Source organism: Temnothorax nylanderi, unplaced genomic scaffold (genome assembly GCF_030848795.1).
Source record: "Temnothorax nylanderi isolate EJ_2023f unplaced genomic scaffold, tnyl_v1.0 TNYL_tig0044_pilon, whole genome shotgun sequence".
Lineage (NCBI taxonomy): Eukaryota > Metazoa > Arthropoda > Insecta > Hymenoptera > Formicidae > Temnothorax > Temnothorax nylanderi.
In genome coordinates, this window is record NW_027249106.1 from 691,459 (window position 1) to 717,192 (window position 25,734).

A 25,734-nucleotide genomic window follows, 5' to 3' on the forward strand; every position below is an offset into this window, starting at 1 on the left:
TTTATATTAACCTAAATTGCGAATGTGATAGCAATATTTCTTTTTCCTGAAATAGATACGAAGAACATCGTACGATCTTCTAGAGTTGGCTTTGTTTAACGATCGATTGCCGGTCACTGATTTTAATTACCGATTTAAAGTCGCTCGACAGTGAGCCGTAAATCGAAGTCTTGCGATCGCGTGTCCTGTTTTCAACAACGAGGATCCACTGTCACGTGATGAAAATTAAACGAAATCGGAACGTAGCCCGATCGATCACCGACCAAACATTGATAGAGGAATCAGAGTTGTCGATAAGCATCGACCAGCCAAGGAAATTGATTCGAGTCAATGCGGGCCCGGGATTCGTAAGCCACGAGCCGATATCAATATACGTTTCGAAAACGACTCGACTCGTCGAGGAGTCAATTTCGTTTATCTATGCCACGGTCGGGTCTTCATGCTATCTGTACACGGTACATAGAGTGTTGCAGAACTACTCAACTATACTGACCATAGGTCGTTTTATACTGATTTTTCTCAAAGAATCGATAAATTTTTTAAATAATTATCGAGAAAACTGGTAAACAAGTATTGACTATTCACGACATATTTAATAAAGAAAAGATTGATTCTCGATTTGTACCAGCAAACAGTGGAATTTCAAAATTTCGAGAGAACTTTGAATATATTGTATTACGATTGTTACATATTATTCATTTTCGTGGTCTATATAAATATACTACGTGATATATAGCAACAAAAATAATTCTCTATCACTTCATATAGGTTGATGAAAGAATTCTAATATATATTTAAGAATCTGCGTTTGATTTAGGAGTAGTTGAAGTTGAAAGTGCTTCCGGTGACCCTAGGACACCTTGTACATTTTTTAGGCGAAGATCGATCCTTATCTGCATCAGTCGCGTGCCGATGAGAGGCGGTGACGATGCTCGGGAATAAGAAATTGCATCGTAAGAGCTGACGCGTGCCGAACTCACCCTCCGCTATAAACCATGATTACAATACATGTACATACATCTATGCATATGTATGTAGTAGGCAAAGTGCAATCGTAGCTAGGAACTGCATCCATATGCATCGCGAGATCGTAAAGAACAACACTGTCGAAATTAAGGTAACTTATATCGACGTGGAGGAAAGTATGTTCGCCTTGCAAATGAGTTTAGAACGCTTTCGTGGATTTTACTTGATAATAATCAGGGTTGAATGATGAGTAGAATTATATTGTCTTATCATTAGAGAATTATATTCATGGGAGCAATCTTAGAACCGAGGAACCCAGATGGCTTTATCAACCATAAACTCCGGTGTAGATAAGTGATTAACGACAAACATTCGCGGTGATTGTCTACTGATTTTAATCGAAATTGTAAATTAATCTTGTAAAGTACGTGATATATATATTTGCTTATAAAATTAAAATCAAAATTATGCGATGATTTCAATATAATAACGTGTATACATGGGAAAAAATATATAAGGTCGATTATCTTAAATTATAAATTAATTTAAATTTTCTTTATTTTTCCGAAGAAAAAATATAAGAAAAAAATATATATATATATTGGCTACAAAAATCGAAATATTTTTAATGTACACACATATATATATATTTTTTTTAAATATATTCCTTATTATTGATTTAGAAATTAAAAGCCTGACATATTTGGTGCTATACGCAAAATATCACTCAGTTTATTTATATTCAGACGATATTTGAATCTAGTTCACGATGAAGATATCTCCCGATATTTAAACTCTCTGTACTTCTTTGCAGATAAAAAGTTTAGCGTATTTTCAATAACTTTATCTCTACTAAATCCATTTCCAATAAATAATTTAACAGACTTACAACGAATGGAAAATTTTTCAGGTAATCTGAAATAAACCGACTTTTTAAACAGATTTTTTTTAGGAATACGGAATTCTATATGAATTCTGTACGAAAATGTTAGATTTATAATAGGAGAACAGTAATATACATATATATTATATGTAACACAAATTGCACAAGAATTATTTTCTCGATAAAAGAAATAGAAAATTGGTCGAATCCAATGAACGATAAAGAAATTATTGGTTGACTGATAGCTCTGAAATTCAATCATATAAATCCACTCACTTCTATATATGCGTGTATAAACGCTTCAGATGTACCGCATGTCTATGGAAAATTGATTCATAAAATGCGTCCTATTGGAATTAATACAAATTGACCGCTAAAAACGCAAAAAGTAACGCGAGTGCTTTAAAGCCTGACAAATACACAAGTAGAGAAACCATTTATCACTGTAACGATATTCATATGAATATGCATATGCAGATCAATAATGTTGAAAAGTTTCTTTACTGTTTTATGAGATGATTTATTTGAATATTAATTTTATCAGAAATAAAAAAAGCAGTAAACAATTTTTATTGTAAACCGCTGTGAAGAGTAATATACATATATTATAAATGTAATTTTTAATTTAATATAATATGAAAGAATAAATGTGTGTATTTTAAAGATTAAAATGTGTTTTTTTAATGTAAATGAGAAGTATCAAAAAATATATAATAAAATATTTAAAAAATAAATATATTTTTTTCGTACTACAACTTATATGTATTTTTGTAACATTATTTACCAGCTAAATTGAATCTTTCTTACATTAAACATTCACATGTATATGTTATAATATTTAATTCGATCATATAGAAGCTTTATTGGATAAAAGTTTTCGATATGTTGTGATATATCCAAGTATCGTTATATATAAAATGAATGAAGTGATTTTTTATTGAAAGATCACATTTTTCTGCACATATAAATCTTTCTCCCTTGAAAACAAACAATAAATTTGATCTGGAACGCGGCATAGGATATACTATTAAAAGGACTAAAAATTCTGCTAAGCCATCGAGTCGCAGAAAGCCGATTGCGATTGGAACTCGAGGAATTTCTCTGCTTACAGTTCGTGATTTTTTATTACTATTGTAAAGCGAAATGCATTGTGCCAGCAATGCAAAAAAATAACTATTCCTTCTACTGGTGACAGTCATATGCATTGCAAGTAGGATTATTCTTGCTCTTATAGATCTCAACGACAGTCTGCTTTCGCTCTTACGAATATAGAGAGCAGATCAATGTCGAACGAGAATGCTATCCGACCAGATTAACGTATCGGAAAACTCATCCACGCGATCTCACGTACTCGATGATACGGACTTTAAGCCTTTGCTATGGCGATTCCGAATGCTATTTGAACTCCACCTCTTTTATCTTCCTCATTTATGAATGCATACCGTTACTTTTAGCATTTCATGCATATCGAAATTTCATTATGCTAATTTCTAACGATGCATTTCTATTTGATGCATTTTGCAAAAAAAATATTTTGTTGTCATGAATTGATTAAAAAGTATAATACAAAATGATAATAAATCATGAATATTATATATGTATAGCGTATAGCTTATTATTACGTACTACATTTCTTGTTATTTTCCTCCAAAAATGAAATTTTATAAGCATGATAACTTTTTTAAGAAACCTTTTTTTAATAAACTTTTTTGATTTGGTGAGATGACATTTACAACTGTAGACACTAACATGCGATGAAAAAGCTGCATAATAATTTATTCATAAAGATTTATATCTTTAAATAGAGAAAAACTGAAAAGGTTTCGTAAAAAATTTTTATTCTTGAAGAATCCTCGACATTGTATTGATACACAGATCAGAGAACGCGCTCCTACTCTTCTCTTTCTTATCTTCCCTATTCCCGGTATATGCCATAATGCGGTCGCATACGTAAGTGAAAAAACATAACGCGAAATGTCTAGGGGAAGTAGAAGCGCTCTGTCGACTGCGCGTGAAGGGGTTCGGATACGGTGGTCGTAGGTAGGTGGATAGGAAGGAAAGGGTCGTGAGACGGTGTGGAGTGTCGATGGTAGTCTGCGATGAGATAGAGAAAGAGAGTGATAAAGAGACGGGGGTGGAGAATCGAGTGAAGAGCCGCCGCTGCTGCTACCACAAAGTAGGCGCGGCGCTTTATCGTCGACTAAAGGCTAAGAGACCTACCTTTCAGTCTTTTACACATGCTTCCTGGATATCTTCTCTGCATACTTGCTACACTCCATCCCTAACCCCCTTCGCTTATCGTAACAAGTTCTTCTGTCGACGAGATGCAGCCGATGCGTTGTCGTTATATCGCGTTCCCGCTGCGGATACCGTCGTGGATTTCATAGAGTGTCCCGGACTTATTCACACACAGCCACCTTTTATCTACTCTACCGGATCATTTGATTAGTTTGGAGTTGATCCGAGCAAAGAGATTAAAAAAAGACGCTAGAGTAGCTTTTTAGTTTAAGCGATCGAAAATTAAGTTTTTTTTTTTCTGAAAATAAACCTTAAATAGTGAAACTTTAACTTTATTTAATTCTGAATGAAATTAATTTAAGAAGCTTGTAATTTTGAAAAATAAGTTACAAGATATCAGACATTGAAAATTTTAAGAATCTACGACAATGAGATGAGATTGATAAGAAAAAAATCATTTTAATTGATCTAGAGATCTACGAAATGTGGCTCGACAGTTTTGGAATAATCTACACATTATCGATTAATGTGCGCATGTAAAGCTATACACGTGCGAATAATGTATACACGAATAGTTCATTCGCGGACGTGAGAATGTAACAGGAAGATTGTAGCCTGATGCGCGAAGTCCGACGTGTATTATGATTCAGTTGCATGATTGATCGATTCACGCAGAACATGTTTTCTGCAAATACTTCAGAGGAAATCGATACTCATGCTGGAAGCATTGCTTGCTATTAATTCAATTTATATTTCTTATATATGTATATTTTTTTACATTACATAGACTAATTGAAAACAATTTTAAATAATATCTAGAAAATACGTAGTATGCAATTTAGTCATTTTTCTTCTAGTGCTTCTCACAACTATAAATTGCATGATTATCATGATTTTGAAGTTATAAGAATATCATATTTATACAATGTTTTCTTTTTTTTTCTATTTCTCTGTTATGAGATGGAGATTTAACAAAACATCTCTTTCTGTTACAGGTGAGGTGATTGGCCAGCGATTTCTGGGCAATGAAAGCCACGTAGAGCACTTCAAGCTCCTAGAACGTGCGACAACTTCTATTCTGATTGGTGCCAGGTAATTGTTACGTGATTCGATTCTTCGTCGCGTCGTCCCCTCGTGCTACTCGTGGGGGGGCTTACATAAATGAGATAGTCATCGGCCAGACTCCGCTCATTGGTGCCACGAGCCCCAAGTGGCCGACGGGTCGAGTCATTCATTCGATTACGCATCAGCAGCGGGTGACGCAGCATCACGCGTATTAGTAGCAAACATCAGAGATGCGGTTTACGCGCAACGCGCACTATTCATTTGTATTCAAAGGCCAAAGACAGCATGCAGCATACCGGATGTACCAGACCGCTCTTCGACTATGAATTCTTTGCCCAACCTTCAGTTTCAACTTAATGAAGATTTAATGGGATATAATTTTTTTAACAGCCTTTTGATTTTCAACATTATTTATCTTGTTAAGTAAGTCTCAAAGCAAAATTTCGTGAAAGATTATTTGAAATTGAATGCAAAGTATGATTTTATTACTTTTTTAAAGCCTTGACGTTTAATTTTCAAAAAGACTTATACTTTTGTATAGGTTGCTTGTAATTTAGATACTATCATTCTCTTGACTTTTTCGTTAAGAAAAGTCTGTTGCAAATTGGTCAAAGGACTCGTAGAAGGAAAGTGGGTTTGAGACATCTTGTTATCCGCAAGCGATTCAATCGATAGGAAGCACAAAGGGAAAGATAGTTCACATTCAAAAATTTATTTCGTATTTCAAAGGGCGACGACTACCGTTTCGCCATTCTAGTTGCACGTGTATACATATTTAAAAAAAAACACTTTTCTACTATCTAATATTATTTTATCAAGCTGCTCCAGTTACGCTGTTAAAGCGGTGGGCTGGAGATCAATAACGTATCTCTTTGCGGAATCTGATACAAATACATTGGCTAATGGAAATTTGATATGGATCAAAAAATAATTTAATTTTTTTCTCGATCGTGCTCTCCGCCAACAGTCAGCGCAACCTGAGTCGTAAAATCAATTACATCCAGAGATATATAGCATGGATCTTTTTACGGTTCCAATTTTGTCTTTGGGTTTTCCGCTTGATTTATCTTTCGCACTTCCGTTCTTTCCGCACATGCAAGATTTAAAAGTCACCTGAAAACAGTTTTTATACTCGTTGAAAGATAGCCCACAATTTATCTTTTAAATATATCGCGTTCTTTGTGCGTCATTCTTGCTGTTTACTCATAATTGCCAATGCTTATTCGCGTTTCAAATTGAAGTGATGCAGAATCAGAATGCGGCTCATCCGAAAATCCGAATAAGACATCACACTTGTCACAGAGACAAGTATGTAAAAAATTAAAAATATCATTAAAGAATATAGAATATTATATACATAGGTTTATTTTTCTTTCTGACGAACTGTAAGCTCAATTATTTCATAATATTATTTTTTAGTGGAACAGGAGAAACCACTTAAAAAAACGCGTTAACATTACATGACAAATATGTTTCTCGTATCATGTTCAATCCGAAAAAAATAAATAAAGATACAAGAAATATCTCCATTCAAAAACAACTTACCATTAACATTCCGTTTAGCGATTAAATTAATAAATTGAAATTTAAGTTAAATAAATAATAAATTAAAACAAATTAATTTTATAAACGTCTATTTTAAATTTCACATTTATATGCATTACATCGTCATAAAAAGATCAAGCTATTCTATATCGTGAACAATATGTAATTAATAGAGAATAATAATTTATTAAATTTATTATAGAAGCATTGTAAATTTAAATATCCATCCTTTATTTGTTCATTATATATAAAAACTTTTTATAGACGGGCTTCTATGACGATTTTTAATCGAATGTAAATGTGAAATTTACAAATGTTTAGAGAATTGATTAATCTTATTAATTAATTTTATTTGATGTTTATTTCTTACATATATTAATTTATTATTAATACTTCTTTTATTAATTTTATCGCTGAACGGTACATTAATAGAAGTAATATATACACGTTGTTTTTGGATGAAAAGTTTTCTTCTATCTATTCTTTATTATTTTCCGATTAAAGATAGAAGTATTTGTATTTATTTTAATATACGACAAACATCATACCGTATAATAAAGCGTGATCGATTCAATATCTGATTTTAAATCGTCGCGCGCGCGAGAGAACGTTAACGTCTGTCCTTGGCTGTGGTCCACTTGACGCTACAAAAGCTTTGAAGCGTTCTTCTTCTCCTTCTTTCTTTATTGAAAGAAAGGAGAAGAGGAATGCTTCGAAGCATTTGTAGCATCAAGTGGACCGCAGCTCTTGTTTACGCGCTGAAGCTCGGCGCGCGCGGCACGCGCGTCCCCACCACCCGAATTAGTCCGGAGTCACCCGATTTTCGGGCGAGCGGGGTGAGCCGCGCGAGCCGCGTCTGGTCGCATTCCGCGTCTAGAACTTAGAACAATATATTCTAAGGTCTGGAATCACTTCAATTCAATCCGAGTATTCCGAGTGTCGACACGGAGACGCACGACGCACGACGCACGACGCACGAAGCGCAGAGAAGGTTACAGGGACGATTTATGGGCAGGATTTAACGCTTCCGTTTCGTTTCGTTTTGCAGAAACGCCATTTACAACATAAGTCTGCACGACCTAACGGAGATCGCCGACCAGGTGAGTACAACGCTAATATAACTGTTTCTCCGAATATATCTAGTGCTCGACAAAGAATGATTTAAATTGGAGGATCGAAAGATTGAAAAGCCTCGCGTTTCCGTCGCTCACTTCCCTTCGGGTTACCATGTTTCGAAAATCGTCGGGGCTTTCTATAAAATTGAAAAAGATTCTCCAATTATCGCTCCAATTAGTTCTGCGGAACTACCATATGTATATGCTTCTCAAAAGCGATATTGATCTCGGTAGCTCGCGAAACTATGAGAAATTGGCGCTCAGGAGAACCTGTGAAAGTATAGGAGGAAGGGGGAAGGGGGAAGGGGGAAGGGGGATTAGCGCGAACGACGGAGAATCTTGGTGGCGGTTTTCCGAGGCGGCATAACGTAGCGAGAGGAGATCGATCTGAGAGACTGAGACAGCCTCTCGGCCAATAACACCCCCGCTTAGAATAGAATCGTAAAAATCACCATTGCTCCGTTGCTCCGGCTTGCCCCCTTAAGGTTCGCGTATCGTCGCCGTCGCCGTTGCCGCGTCGTATCGCGACCGACCGCTGCGATCGATATTCCGATTTGAAGGATTTAGCGGTAATGGAAGGTAGCGGGAAAGAGGCTGTGAAACTTGACCGATATCGCGACATCGGATCGATGTAGTTTAGCTACTTTTGGAGAAAATAGCGTCTCCGGTCAAATCATCTTTTTTCTTTTGAATAATTTTTCTTTCGCCGAGATAGACGGGAGATAGACGAAGCCAGTTTGATTCTCATGGCGGGAAGATTAAGCTGCAATTTTTGAGATTTAAAAATTTTAATATGCTCTAGTGGTCAGGTTACTCTTATAAATATATAAATAAATAAATGCATTCTATTTTATAATTAAAATTATATTTCTCGAAAACTGTGCAGCCAATCACAAAGATTTATTCCATGCGTATATATTTGTCTTTTTCGCGGGAAATTATCTCTTTGCAGGCTTTGCAATTCGCGGAATAATGGTATCATTATTTTCGCAATAAATTATTTGCAAATGAAAAAGAAAGAGAGAAAGAGAAAGAGAGAGACTAATTTTTTCTTCCAAAATTCTCTCTCTAAAAGCACGTACACGCACATACATGCGATATGAATGTATTTATAGAAACGAATAGATTAATTGTCAATTTACGATAACGTAATATCGATAAATGAAATCAGACGAATTGTGATTTATGTGAGAAGCCTCTGCGAAATTGTGAACGATACCGTTGAATCTACTTTTTTTTTATTCGCATTTATTTGCGCATATTTTTAGTACAGAAACGCTGACAGCGTTTATAACTTTGTTTACGTTTATCGGTGAGCGTAAAAAGTTTGAATAAAAGATAATGATATATCGAGCATTACATCGACAAATCAATTTACTGTAAATTGAAAAGGGAACGTAAAATTCAACATTAAATTGTTATGAGATAAATTTGCATATTATAACAAGATATACTTGGAATATATGATATATTCTCATGTCGGTATTGTCTACGTTCACAATATGTTAATCAAGCGTGTGTAATATTAAAAATCAATTAGAGAATATTAAATTATAGTATATAACTGCGCCAATATCAAGAAAGGAGTCTGCTGGATGAATAAATACGCGTTCTCTATTATGATTGAGCGTTTTATCGTAATTGCTAATTAAATTATGAATTTAATCACCGTTCGCTATTTGGAAGTAATCATGATTCTTTCGTAGTAAGTTGTGCTAGAATTGTTGTGTGCTTGTTTATTATTGAAGCACATCAGTTTTAGCATGCGATGTATGCTAAATATAATATCTACACTTTTGATTTGCATACGCTTTTGGCAGAGCCAATATTCAAAATTAATAATAAACGATGCAGACTAGTATGGCGCGATAAGTTGTTTAATACCGTATAATATCGCGATTATCGAAGCTGTAATCTTTTTTTTTTTACATAAAATTGAAACGGTCCTTTCGTTGTACTTTTATTTAGAAACTCAAACGACATATGCATTATACGTCGATTATACTAAACAACTCATTAAATCGTTTAATCTCATTTTTATTCAATTAACTTTTCTTATCAGCATTGTTCTCTTATGTAGAGTGTTTGTCATTAAGTATATTTTTTGTGTAAACTACGGATTTATTGCCAGTATTTAATAAAATTTGTGCAAAATTTTATTTCATAAAATAATCTCTTAAACCTTATATGTCCGAGAAATAGTTTGTTTCCAGAAACTGAATAATGAAAATTGAAATGAAGATAAAGACTCTTGGCAGAATGTAGTAAACTGGAGTTAAATACTCAAGCATTTGACGTGATTTCAAAAGCGTGACGGCACGCCGCGCTCGGAAGACTACCATTTCGATAAACAACAATTTTACTCGACGCGCGGAACGTCATTCGCGCAAGAAAGACGTTGTTGACATCGTAATCCCTCCATGAAAGTTTTCCGCGGAGCTAATTGAGTCTGCAGCCGCTCCCGGCTGGCGTCGCAAGTTTAGTCGCTTGAGTGCTGCGCCAGCTCGAACGAACGAGTGTTATTTCCGCCTACGATAAGACGAGATAATAGAAGATTCGATTTCTTTCAAAGAGAGCTTTCCTTGTGCCAAGAACGCGACTTTTACAAAATTTGTGTACTCAATTGATGAGACGCGCGATCAATCCGAAGTATGTCTTAATTGTTACGAAGTACGTCACGTTGTTTGCTTGATTGAAACGAGAAAAAAAATAATACAACGATTATTCATCGTTAATTTCTGCCAATTCTTATTTTGATACTGATTATTATCATAAAGATTATTACCTTAAACGTTAATTAAATAGTCTGATAATCTTGTGAATAAATAATGTAATTAAAAATTCATTTGTACCGAATTGTCACAAACGAATAATACTTTAATGAACATTGTTGAAGCATTAAACGAATGCGCGGGAATAGGAATTATTTTCTTGCGGAGTGACATTAACAAGTACCTCGCCAACAGATATAGATTCCGCGGCGAACAATTCGTTTCTACGACGATATATATTTAATACAACGAACGTAAATTTCGGCCAAAAGGGTGGCACATCTAATTTACGTGTACCAGTAATTTATGTTCTGCTGCGATATAAGTTTCGGTATTACCGCATAGCGAGGGGAGTATATACTATAAAGAAACTTGGATCATTCCGGAATAAAGGTTCGACGCGTAAATTTATTCATGATTCATCTAACTTCGCCGTACTTTTTTTCCCGCTCATGACTGTGAAAGCCGTACCCCGAATGCCTGACTCGGCTAACAAATTTCAAACTAAACTAATACTTATCGGCTCCACTGATAGTGCATAATTTATGTCCGGTAGCTAACACTCCGACGGACGCGACGCGGCTTCGCTTCTCGAATCAATATGACGTCTTATTCGCGAGAACTACGTCGATGATACGCCGATTTATTTATACACAATCCTGAATACGTATAATGCAAACGGAATTTTGAACAGTGAGAAAACAAGTAAAAATTTTTTTATAAGAATAGCCACACGGTGTAAATGCATACGGGATCGATACTCAAACGAAAAGGGAGAACATTGAAAGAATTTAGATGAACCGATAAAACGCAGGTCGTGGAAGCGCGCACATTTTTCGTATTCTTTGCTACTATTATTGTGGATGAAAATTTCGATGTATTAGTGCGAACGATTTGAAGCGAAATTGCAACGGCTGCAATTGTGAGTCGGAATAACCGAATATCTGTTGAATCGTTCGGCTGTGAACGCGAGCAACCAATACTAGTAAAAATTGGAATAACATATGTACCTAAGGTAAAATGTTATAAAAGTACGCTTGTATCTATAAGTAGTTTTATATCTGTATGATTTTTCTTATAACGTGTAGATAACTAAAAGCCTACAGTTTACATTTTATCAACGACTCGATTCAATAGCTGTATCTTGAGTGAAAAACGGACATTTTTAACTATCATTTTATTGCTAAAACTGAAAATTGGAAAGGATTTATTTATTATATCGAAAGCTTTTTTAATTTGTTTTATTTATAATAGTTAGTTGAAAGTAATATTTTATAATAACAGCAATAGCCAGGTATGCATATCGAATGGATTTGATGTATGTATGCCGTTATCTTCTATATTTAAGCAATCCGTTTTAATTTCTGAAGTTTTAAAAAAAATAGCAATAAATGCGCGATCTATTGTTCTACCGCATAAATAGTTAAAATTTTAAAAAGGATTTACGTAATTTATTTTTTCCATTAACATGTAATATCACTTTTTCAATTTAAAATACGTACCTATTGTACTTTTTACAAAGACCTGTCACTTATTGAAAAATACATTTTTTATCGATGTTTGCAGACGCGATACTTAGATTCTTCAAATACTTATTTCGATCCAAGTCACACTGATATATCGACAACAATAAAATATATTTTATAATATTTAGAGCGAAAATATATATATTTTGCGAAAGTTGCATACTTAAAACTTCACAAATCTATTTTAATTTTTTATTTCAAAGAACATCGTATATCCTACGGTACCAAAAGTATAACAATATAGGTATGGTATCTCTTCTGAGAATGAAAAACTCTTAAATAATTTTCTTTGTATTATTGCATAGTGTGGAGAAAACAAAAATAAGATAATGTATGGTAAATACTCCAAAGAGAGATAATAAAGATGATATTTTTAAAATAATGATATGAAAATATAATGATATAAAATAAATAAAGGGGAGCAGTATGTGTAATAGCACCCAAGCTATGTTATTTAGCATATTTCTGTGAATGCGGTTATAATGTTTCCGCCGACATTTTATTTCTCCGCAAAAATGGGTCTTCCGCATGATTCTTGTATTTATGCGTCACATTAAAAAAGTCCGCGACAAAACAACAAACGTTTTGGAAATTCTCGCTATTTGCGCGATCTTTTTCAGGCACATCGAAATGGATACCGTTGAGCTTGTTCTTGTATAATCGGGCGTGCAGTTTTGCCTTAAAAAAAATATCAAAAACATTCGGGAACTTTTTGTTTACGTAGAACATTTATGACATATCGATAATACAAAATATGAGCGCTTTCTAATCTGATAAGTAGTATTTTAACTTGGATCTGTGATGAGGTATCAAAGAAAACGTTTTTATTTTTAGTTAATTACGACGATCCGTAATATTAATTAAATACTTGATAAAATACAGAATTCATGATTATAACAGGTAAAAAAGATATAACAGGTCATGCATTCTGGCATTAATCTAAATATTGCTTTAAAATATGAAAGATATAAAAATACATTTCTTTATATAGTAACGAAATTTGTTGTGATAACATTGGTAATACAGTATACGTAAAGATATGTGAGGTAGAATCGAATTAAATTAAACAATAAATTTTTTTAATTATAATAAAAGACAACTTTCCATTACGCACATACGCACACAATAAATCGTGTGTATATACAGCTTATATATGTACCGGTATTGTTCATATCCGGTTATTTGAGTATCCGAGGAAATACCCAAGCATCGCGCGGTCATTCTCGCTATTACGCACAGTAAATCAATTTAGGTACGCGTTGATTATTTATATGAGCTTACCATGCCAACAATGTAACGTATCAACGTAAAATGACCTCAGGAACCACGGAGCGTGACGATATCAAATGTATCGAAAATCGATTAAATCGAGCTCGTGACTTCGGTTACTCGAGTATGAACTTGAATAACGGGTACTCGGTATTTGAATATAGAAAATAGCCTGTCGACACATTGACGACACCGTGTCCATTGATTTATATATATAATTTTGCGAAAAAAAATTGTAATCATGATAATGTCTTTCAATCACAAAATTTAAAACTTCTATACTTTTATATAATACTTTTATAGTATTCTTTTGCATAAATATTCATTGTCTACATAAATTGTAGACGGTTTTAATTTTTATAAACGATTTTAATAAAATATTGATTTCTGAATAATTATGATAATATTCCGGTAAAATATATAATGAATAGTGTAATAGTAATAATTTTTTTCTTTTTTTAAGATGAATTAAATAGATCTGTCAAGTACCTATGTATCTACATATTACATATAAATCTACAATCATTTAATTATCTTAGAATGAATGAGATGGATTTTTTTTGAAATTGCGATAGGCGTTTATTTGTTTCTTTTACGTTCTTTACATCATTCAATTACCCAAGTCTTCTATGGAAAATTATAATAGACAAACTTGAAACCTAAAACACTATCTTTGTCGATTTCTCGAGATAACGTTTCTTTCATTTTAACTTTCACGTATTCATCATTATGATGTCATGTATTCTGAGGGTTAAGCGTTTCTGCCATTAGCGCAAACTGTTTTTGGTATGTGCAGCCTAATGCAGCTCGCGCCACGTTGCGAAGTCGACCAACTGCAGTCTCTTTCTTCCTCCCTCTGCCTCTTCTCCTCTCTCTCTTTCTCTCTTCCCCTTTCTGTCTTCCACTGTTTCTGTCTCTTTATGTATCTCACGCCGCTTCTCTCGTAATCGACTAGAGACTAGAGTGAGAGAGGCAGCGGCGCGGCGCAGAGCAGATCCGAAGTGCCGAGAGTGAGAGGCGGCTCTGACCGGTCATTCACTCGGGGATGGTCGCGTAAAAACTTGCCGCTCTACCTTCTACACGCTTCTCGACCGTGTGTACTTTATGCCCGCACACGGGCATATCCTACGTGTACATCCCACTCGCCACGGTGCAGTGGCGAGACGGACGAACGGAGAGGCAGTAGAAAGAAAGTGGAGACAGACAGATGCGTAGCGGGCCAGTCCAGTCGTTCGCTCGTTCGAAGCGCATCCGTGCGCATTTCGACCTGCGACAAATCGTCCCGCTCGAATTGCAATGTCGAACTGCGGGTCTGGCCGTCCGACTCGGTTCCCCGTACGTCCAGCGGGTCCAGCGTGCCGTCTGACGGCTCTTGATGGCCGGTGATAAAAAAATGCGCCCGGATACCGTAAGAAACGGCTGGATGTGCCTGCATCCGCGGGGAATACACCGTTAACCCATTAAGCGCCGTAATCACGACATAGAGAATTTTAGAAGTTAGACCGTAATTGATTTTGCATTTTTCCTAGTTTTCGAATTGATACCAAGGTCATTAAATAATAACTCTTACTGACACACACACATTATGTATCTATAAATAGCCTTCATTTTTCAAGTTTTAAAAGAGAATTATTTATTGCTAAAATCTTTTTATTCATAATAAAATTATGTTTAAGAAATGAATTGTCGACTGTTAATGGATTAACTGTGCGCTACTTTTTCCACTTTTATGTAACTTTGAAATTGTGCAATGATTTATAATGATTTGCCAATTATGATCTCAAAATCTTTTTTTATAACAAATTACTTTCACCATTAAAAGCATGTAAATACGAACAAATTAAAATACTGTTACGTAACTTGTTTTATGATAAAAAAGATTTTATGTGCACAGTATAATTGGTTTTTCCTTTAATTGTTTTAAAACTAATATGAACAACATTTTCGATTCTTTTTTAATTAATTTCGAAATAGATGTAAAAACATTTTAGAACTAGGTATGTATAAATATATATTATTTCAGCAAAAGATACTTTTAAAAAATTAATTATAACTATTACGTTTGCTCAATTATTTTATAAAAGGTTTAATTATATGGAATGTCTCAACTACTCATGTTTTTAAAAATGTTTTTTAAAAATTTCATAGGTTACGACATTATAATCTATATATAAGAAAGATAAATATAAAAACATATTATATTATACAATGTTATATTATTATATAAATTATATATAATCTTATTATATTACTTAGAGAATTGTACTTTTACAGGCATCACGATATTCGAAACAAAATGTATTAACATTTTAAAATAACTTTCTGAAGGTTTAAAACTTCTTCATTTATGCGATTTTCTACGGATGGTAGTTTTATATAGGTTCCAGATTAACCGTACTTCCTATCGATTGTGAATTTTTCTTTTTACCAATTTTAGATCAATTTTTCTCCATCACAAAAATTTGATGCGTCATCTCTCTTATAACTTTTTAATCTTTGATATTAGATATTTCATTAATTCGGAATTAAATTTGATTGAAGTGAAGAAATCGGCTGAAGAACGAGGCTTTATTATATGTTAATAACTTGGAAGATATAGTTTGTGAAAAGTTTTCTATCTTCAATCGTTTATCTTAAAAGTTAGTTATGCCTCAATATTTTCATAGAATAAAATCGACTTGTAAACACGATCCGCAGTTGAAAAAAAAACGCGATAAGAATCCGAAGCGTTCCATCTATTACAAAGAGACGTTAAGTGACGTTCCCATAAAGCAATTTTCACGTGATGTACAATTAAGAAGTTGTCGGCCATCATCGGAATTGTCCGCAAACCGCGCTAATTGTTCCTCCCCAGTGATATCGACGTTATTCAAATTAATCAAAGTAACTATCACGTCGGCGGGTAGCAGCGCTGCGACTATTAATTGGGCGGCTTTTTGTTCGTTAGGTAACCGTCGCAATTTGCCAACGTTATTCGTATTGTCGCTCATTAAATTCGCCGCGCGCATACACGCTGTAACTACTTGGGAATCGGCGGGGCAAGAACTTCGTCTTCGCCGCACGGTATTTCTTTCTTCCTCTTTACGTATCTATAAATTCTACGGTTGGTATTGCTTCATGGTAAAAAGCTGGGTAGCCCCTCATGCGATTGGTGAAACGGTAACTCACTATAAAATATTGACTTTCGAGAAATATAGTGAAGACATTATCACTGAAAAGCAATCTTTTCACACTGATCCAACGACCAATCAAATGATATATATTTTTTCATTGAAATACTTACAAAATGAGTTGCTAAAGACCAAACACTTAATTACATAAGAAGCAAACAAGTATGTAAAAGATGATACCTATAAATTGTTTCGAAAGACGAACGTCGTACTTATTGACAATAGGTAAGTGCTAACTAATCCATATAAGCAATAAATTAGATTAATCAAATTTTGATTGAACAGCAGATTATATTGATTTCTAGTAATATGTTTTTTTTTTATAAATTAAGTGAAGGAACAAATTTTCGCACTTTTCAAAAAAAACTGTGGACAAATATAAATATCGATCCCTACAATTTCTGTATTTTGAACAAAAAAATCAAATATTATAATAATTACATCTTTAAATTAGATGCTTAATTAGATGTTTAATCACAGCATAGCATTGCATCCCTTCTCTTTTTAATAACAGAAACAAAGAACATATATAAAAAATTCGGGTGGTCTTTATAATTCTCCACATGGGTCATATAACTTCCCGGGGGGGCCACGTCATATTTCTAAGAGGGAGTCACACGAAAGACCACATAATAAAAGACCGAACACATTAGGGAGCTACAGTAAATTTCTGAGCGGGCCACGCAAACTTCCTTTTTCCCAACTAATGGCGACGAGTGGGCACACAAGCTACAGAAGTAAATAAAACTCAGAAGAGTTTCCTGAACGAAAAAACGGGTTGAGAAACTCTGAAACGTATCATGCGGAAACATTTGCTTGGTGCAAAAGGTTTATCGTATTTGTCGAATAGAGTTGAAAACAGAATCACGCAGTTTCGAAGTAATCTTTCTTAATCAGAAGAGAGAACCATTGCCTTCGATACTTTTTCCATTTAGCAAGAAGTTTTCCAATCCACTTCTTAAATAACTCAAATCAATAACTTTATCCAAGACAAAACTTAATAGAAAAACGGTGAGTCTTTTGTACTAATCTAATGAAAAATACTCGGGGAATAGGTGGAATTACAATTTGCATTGAGTGTCGTTCGGTCCTGCAACGGGAGAATTTTAACGAAATTAAAATGATCCGTTCCACCTGTGGCGCTTACTGCAGCTAATGGCTGTTTCATAAAATTTAAAAGTTACAAGTTTCGCGACGGTGAGTTACCGTCACGTCGGTAACAAACTGTAAGTCGGAACATTTCCCGTTTCATATAAAACCGTTTAAGTTTTTAAAAGTGTAAGGTCCACCTCGCATACTTCTGGGACACTTTTATTAGCACAACGACTAAATTAGTTTTGTAATCCGTAAGACACCGTAAGTTAGAGCTTGCACTCGAGTCACTTGAAAGATTTAACAGTTGACTTCCTACACGACAGGATAAACTGTTTAACAGCAAACTTTTTCCATATATAATGTAGTAATACATAGATACATAGATAATTTAAAATACGCAGTTTTTAATTTCTCACTAATTGTAAGTATCTTTTGAGTTAATACTCGAATCTAAAATCAAAATAAAATCTATAATTAAAGCGGATAAATAAAAAAATATTATCCGCAAGTATTTTTAAAAATTAGTTTTTGAAAGGTCTTTTACATCTTTATCACACATCTGACTGAAAAACTAAATTGTCTCTCAACATTCTTTTTAGAAAAAAATACACTTTATTTATGATAATCAAAGAATAAATATGTAGCTCTGCAAGTTGGAGAAATGCTATAAAAGTACGTCTTGCTAATGAAAGTATAGTGATACGTTAGTGTAATGCCGCGAGGCATTAAATATTTAATAAATATATATCATGTCACGAACGTTAGTATTGTTAAAAATGCATGCAACTAATGATATCATACGCATCCTGTCTACAAAGAGGGGAGCCCTATCGACATGTATATCACGAGCATATTTCAAGGTTTTGTAGCACGCACACGGAACAGCCATTGTTTGGCGATTCATAGCGAGGAACAATGTTAAATGTCGGTGCTAGTGCGTGTTTCGATTCGAAACGTATCATCTTGCATGAGGCATAATTCTGCCACGCCTTTCCTTGTTCTTCGTGCAACCGTATATACTCTAGACAGCAATGGCTATAAGTTGAAGTGAATTCCGAGTTTATATAAATCCCGCGGGAGATATTTCACTCAACCAGGATGACTTATTTCTGACAATGAGATGCATCTTGGATAAAACATAAAGCATTACTTGTTTGTTTATAATAGTGGCGTGTTCTGATTGTAGAAATCTAAAACTTTCTTTTTTACACTTTTATTCCTTCAAAAATTTCAAAAAGTTTTTCTTTCTTTTTTTTGTAATTAAATAACTTTTCCGATTATAAAGGAATCTTTATATTTAAATGTATTGTGACTGTATTATGATGTTACATTTAACCATTTTTTTTGTATAAATAAAAATTATTAATATTTTTTAAATTCAAGTCTAGAAACATTAAAAATTTTTTTATATCTTACCATTTGAATTTCGTTAATTGCAAAGATATTTATCTTTTATAAAAGTTGTAATGAAGACGGTTCCTCTACAATAAATAAAAGAATTCTATGAATACAATTGTAAAAATAATATAAATATCAGTCAATTTAATGCGAGAATGAGAATATCTCGATGTAGCACAATTTTATTCCGGCACTCTATGTGTTTGGCAATTGCATAATTATATAGTCAGTCACAAAAGTCTACATAGTCTATAAATAAGTAATTGCATATTAAAACGATCACCCAGCATATTGGGTGAAAATGTGATTGAAATACAAAATGTTTAATAATAATAGAAATATTGATTTTGCGATTTAATTGAGAAATAAATTATTATCAACGGAACGCACACGTTTCTATGTATATGCATTATTTTGAAGAGAAAAGCATTGTTACATATAAATACATAAATTTATTTTTATATGGCTAATGTCAAATAAAGAATTAATAGATATAAGTCGAATTTAGGAATATGGAAGTGTTAAAGAAAAAGCATAGTTAGCGCTGAAACGAGTTATTTGCCAAGAGTCATAAAATAGAGTTTACTTTTCTTTAATATTTCTAACAATTTCTACTAACAAGTATGTATTACGTGATATCGATTCTTAGATAATGGTGTAAAAGGAAGTAATTCTAAGTTACAGTCGCTACTACTATAGTGAGACTCAATCTATAGCAGATTTCTATGTATATCAGAAATCAGGCGCTTGTACCACGCCTGATAATTACAAAGAAATTCGAACGTGGTACTTTCCTCTTTTGTGAGATCTAAGAAACGAGATAGAAAGAATTGAAAGAGAAAAGTAGATCTAACAATTGTCGGAAACATCGCTGAAATGTAGAATTATCCTTGTTAGAAATTACAACGAAAGAAAAGGAGAGGGAGAGGAAAGAGAGATTTACTGCAGCTCCGAGAAGACTGCGAATTTTTTCTTTTTTTAAACTCATGGTCTATTCAATAGAATAATTTCCGTTGTAGATTGTTTGAGTATCTTGGACTAATTTTTGAGTACCATTAAAATTATTTGATATATGTACTTAACTTACTAGACGGTGTAACAAATATTTCACACGCTATTAGAGACAGGAATAAATAATTTTAAATCTTAGAGATTTATGAAGGTTTTTAACTCAGAACGTTTTTGATATTCTTCGAATTTTCAAAATTAACGACCATTAATTTAAACTTAATAAGTGTGAAAACTTCAGAAATTATTTTTCCGAAAGATATCTTACAATGTATTAAAAATCGAAGAGTGTTTTTACACCGTTAATTTCAAGAAGCGATATCATTGTTTCATGTAATTTGTGCAAATCTCAAGAAATTATGTACGCAATATAAATGCAAGTCACATCTTTAAACTAAAAATCGTCCCTCGATGGATTGTTAGAGAAACCGAAGAAATGGAAAAATTTGTCATGCGGCATGTTGAAATGCGTATAACTCACTTTTATACTAGGTTTAATTCCTCCCGACGGGAATACGGTAACGCGTTTCTCTTCTTTTCACGAGAAGAACTGCAGCACGAAAAATATAGCGGGATGATATTTTTTTGCGCGAGTTGATTTTCAAAGAATATTTTGCCGCAAAATGACGTACTTAGCTTCCATCTCAAGAGTCTTTCTTCTAACGCTGTAATGTGCAGATATATTTGTATATGCAGTATTATTGTAGGTTTTTTACAAAATAGACATAAAAATACATCATTCATACAATCTAATTAATTTATATCATCTTGATTAATTTCAGCACGATTACGAATGTAATCAGTAATCATACTGAAATACGAACTTTATATGTCGACAATTTTGATGTTATTGAAACATGTAGTGTTTAAGAGAAAGTACCGCATTAAATTCCGTAGGATATCACAAAAAATGCCCCTTAGGATATAAACTTGCGCAACCACTTCTCAGATCGCGACCGACTTTCGGCGAAGTTTCCACAGATTATAAATTGCGCGATTCTCGTAGCCGGATCGAAAAAATTTCAACAAGAAGCAGGCCAAAGTTGGACGCGTTTCGTACAAATCGAACTTTCAGGAAACACTGTGGCCGACACCAGGTCGTAACATATACAACCGTTGGCTCGCCGGCTTCCGGCCTGAGATAAATCGCTCGCGAAGTTTCCATTTTCATAATCCAAGATCGATTTGCGGGAGTTTTGCGTATATACATTCTAGAACGTAATTTACGCGGAAAAATCCAAATGATCGACCGTTAATTTCGTTCGCAGCTTCTTGCAACTCGTAGCGGAGTTAAATCACTCGGTAGGTGGTGCAAAAGTGAGCAAACCATATATTTTCTTCGCATTTATTCTTGGAAAGTACAGGTAATTGAGAAAAATAAGAAAGTTGGACTGATGTCGAATCTTAGGAGTCAAAATCTTCTTGAAATATCAGGAACGAGATGGAAACCTTGATTTTAATTTTAAAGTTTTGAGAATTGAAATTGAAATCCTGCAAACTTTCACCACCTTTACACTGACATTTTCTTGGTTAAAATAGTTAGCAATGTTCAGTCTAATCCTTTCTATTTTGTAAAGATTTTGCAGCACTCAGAAATTATTTTAATAAAATTATTCTTGACATTTTTCTTAAAACGGAATACAAAGATATGCATTTAATTGAATGAATTAAATCTTTCCTTGTTTAAAGTTGTAAATTTTTTTGTTTTAGACTTTATGTAGTTAAAATTCGGCGCTAAATAAAATTCTTAAAATTTATTTTAGAATGTTTATATAGGTATCTCTGACAGGAAAAAGAAAGAGAAAAAAGTGAAATTAAAATAGTAAACATTTTGATTAGATTAATAAAAGTGTTTTTGGGCAAACGAATAAAAATAATTATGGCTACAGAAATGTATTTGCAAGCAGAATAAATTGTTATGCGTATCATCAAAGTGAAAAATGTGAAAAATGTGAATTTTTGTTTAGGGCGACTAACAAGAGATAATTACGCCCATCTGTACTGTGCATTTCATTTAACAGAAACATAATTACATATACTATTTTTCAGCGTGACTAAACGTACTTAGCCATATCCCACGAATATTTTTAATCCATTCTATTTAATTTTAGACAAATTGTGAAGATGACTACAGTTTGCTTGGCCCTTTACCACTCTCTTTGCTTCTTTCTGTCTGAAAGGACGCGCGCGTTCTTGTGTCTACATATCTACAAGAAAAATCTGCTGCGTCAATGAAAAATTCTGCTACCACCGAATCCCTTTTCTATGTAAAGTTCGGGAAACTTTATTCAATTCAGTCTGATCTACATTTCCTAAATATATATCAAGCTGCAAGCAGTATTGCTAAATAGCAATATTATTTGTATTTTTTTGTGATGTCTAAGACTGGAGCTTGCTAAATGCTTATTAATGTTACATGATAACATATATTAGTATTACATGTATAAAAAATTAATAAAGGTCTATCAGGCATCAACAAATTCTTCAAATTCAGAAAAAGGTGATATAAAAGTTATTCAAATATAATTAAAAGATTTAGGTTATTCAAGATTAAATAAGTATTCTAACAGCATTAAAAATGTTAACAAATTAATATAAATTTATCAATACAATAACATATTTATTAAAAGATAAAACAATGTGCGAAGGCGAATGATATATCTATTGTAAATCATCTTCATGAAATTATTGATAGTTGATCAATTATTAACTATTTTATACTTTTCATATATATTTATCGAGAATATATACGGCTGTATTATCTCATCGATTTGAAACAGCATAACTGCATTGAGAGGTCGTGCGAGAAAATTTGATCTGGTTCCGAAAGCCTTCGGTTGGAGAAACTGATCGGAGAAGTTTAACGTTCTGGAAAAAGCGTAATATCTTAGCCAGCCCCCCACCCCGAGCCCACTCCGCAAGCGCCGCGTCGCTGAAGTACAATTCGGCGTAACGAAGCGAGCAGAACTGTTGGTTTTCTCGCGCGCGCGCATGCGCGCGCGGATGAAAACATCAAGCCAAGAAACCGGACCCCTTCGATATTCCAGCCAACTATGGAGATACGGTCATTTGCTCAAATTCGACTCGGAGGAGAGTCTCATACGCGATCGCTTCCATTTTGCTGGATCGGGCGACGCCCCGGCCGGCGCCGCGTCTTACGTTTCACCGTGCCCTTTCCCGTTTCTCCCCTGGGATTGTCGACTCTGCTCGTTGCAGCTGATTGCGGTTCGACCTAACGGATTCGAGTTAATACCGTCGCGATAATGTCACGACCTCGGTCTCTCGTTCCAAAGCGAGAAGTAAAAAGAAACGCCTGTCCTCGCCGTCTTTGTGCGTATATGTGTCCTCTTTCTTCCTACGAGCTTGTTTCTCACAATCGGAGTCGTTTGATACCCGTCCTTTCTCTCTTCTGTCTCTATCTTAATCCGCCGTTACTTACTATCCATCTCCTTTTTCTTTTTTTTATCGCTTTTCTTGAATACATCTTGAATATATCGATTTCTCCCTCGTAGGGAGATAATAGGATCGTTCTCGTCTTTCTTCCTTTCTTTTTTCCCTTTTCGATACGCTGCATTAAAGTTTTTGTCTCTCTTTCGTCCTTATTCACTCTTCTCTTGACTTCCTTTTCTTCCATGATGTCCTTTCATTCCTACGCCTCATTGGGACTCTATTCTGACCGAAAAGATCGATTCGCGAGAAAGGCAGGAGTTTTGCCCTCGACGAAATCGCTGGCAAAGGATCGTCGCGTCGTCGCCGCAGGATTGCCGGAGGCAGCAATACTGGATAATCTGGAGATGTGTGAGAGGATTCACGTCGAGAGGGTGAACGTTTTTACGTAGAATATTAAAAATATGACGTTGCCAAGCAAATAAAAATGTATTTATATAGCGATAAGAAATAGCTAGTTTGGATTTTTTCGAGAATGGAATTAAGGATTTTTTATTCGAAATTATGTCATAAACAAATAGGAAACATTGGAACAATATTACGAAATATCACAATTTTTTGCACATTGTTTTTTATATACGATTTAGATTCAACAATTTATTTATATGTTTGTGATATGGATATTTCGACAAGTGTCAATGATGTAATTGTGTGTGTGGAAACAGATTATTTTATTCCCAAAAAAGCGATATATGAGATTATGAGTGGAATATTCTCATTGAAAAATTTATATTTTATTGTACATAGGTGAGATACATGCTTTACATTTTTTTTCAGATTATGAATTTAAATCTCTTATACACAATAAAATATTAAAAAATAGTATTTCTAAACTTTTTATATATCTAATACTCTAAATAAATTAAGATATAAATAAAAGTATGAACAAAAATCGCGAAAAATCGGATGATTATATTTTGCAAATAGTTGAAAATACGTTAATGCAATAATGTATTACATACATTACATTTATTAGTGTCGCATACGTTCAACAATACATTTATACAATACAAAAGTTTATATTATATATTACCATCAGATTGTCAAATGAATAATACATTTACGGATTGTACAAATTATGTGTATTTAGAGATACCTCAATGCGTTTAAACATAAATATTTGACAACAATCAAATGTAAAGCTTCTTTTAATAATTAATCGGAAGTTGTGATTAAAACTAGCTATTCCTAATGATTATCGTAATTTGTCGCTATCTACTCAACTTATTAATCTATTTTAACTGCCGTCAAACGAGCTCGCGATATTTATTGCTGCATTTAGAATTACTATCTATTCGAATGTTCCCGGAAATAAGTCATTCATCCGTGTGCTATCAACGGCGATAGCATGGGGCGAAGGCCGCTTGTCGTTATTAATCAGGTCCGAGATTTCATAGTTATCTTAGCAATTCTGGGTACATATACCGCGTAATAAATATATATTTATCACTATCAATATATGTATATACATATATTGATACAGTTTGTATGTCGAATTTATTATGTCAAAAATATATCACATGTGTAATCGAACAAGAAGATAGTTCTTTTCACAATGTTTTATGGTTGTCGAAAAGAGGTGATATTACAACTGTGTAAATAATGTAGGGTTTTAGGGTGCAATTATCGCTCGAATTATCGTTTATGATTATGAAAAGGAAGATTTTATCTCACGGATTTCACTATTGCATGTTCTTAACTGATTGGAATTACATGCATCTTAGTCTATAGATAATTAAATTATATTACAAATGAATTATGATTACACTGGCTTTCATGATATAATGTTAAAAAAGCCTGGCACACGGGGCGAATTGCATTGTCGGTATTGTACCGGTGTCGACTTATTGTCATGGCACCGGTCGCGTGCCATCCATATATTTCCGCTTAACGCACCATCAAAAGAGGGAGTCCGCGCGCGGCGGGGGCAAGTTTAATCTATTTATCGCGGCTGCCGGGAATACCCTTTCCTCTCAGTCTTTTCTTTTCCGTGTATAAGTGCACTCAGGGCTTTCCAGCAGCTACGAACTTCCTCTGACATCCCCCCGCCCTTCATCGGGCTGCCTTCAACAATTTTCCCTCCTCTCTTACCCCCTGTGCCCACGTACATACTCGTGATCACACACGCACAATCTCATATGCACATGCATCTCTTGTCTGCCTCGCATTACTTCATAGCGGCTTGTAACTATGGGCTTTCCTGCACCTTCGTGTGCTACAGGCGGCACAATTAGTGCG

The 25,734-nt window shown here is 34.1% G+C and overlaps 1 protein-coding gene across 2 annotated transcripts in view; it reads left to right on the forward strand.

The window, feature by feature from the left end:
• The window catches only part of LOC139771786 (semaphorin-1A), a 209,215-nt gene that overhangs the window by 113,261 nt on the left and 70,220 nt on the right, over positions 1 to 25,734 (forward strand). For both annotated transcript variants that reach the window (XM_071704825.1, XM_071704824.1), the window contains exons 3-4: positions 5,083 to 5,179; positions 7,746 to 7,797. In XM_071704825.1, coding sequence (XP_071560926.1) covers positions 5,083 to 5,179; positions 7,746 to 7,797 — 149 coding nt within the window. The remainder of the gene's footprint in view (positions 1 to 5,082; positions 5,180 to 7,745; positions 7,798 to 25,734) is intronic.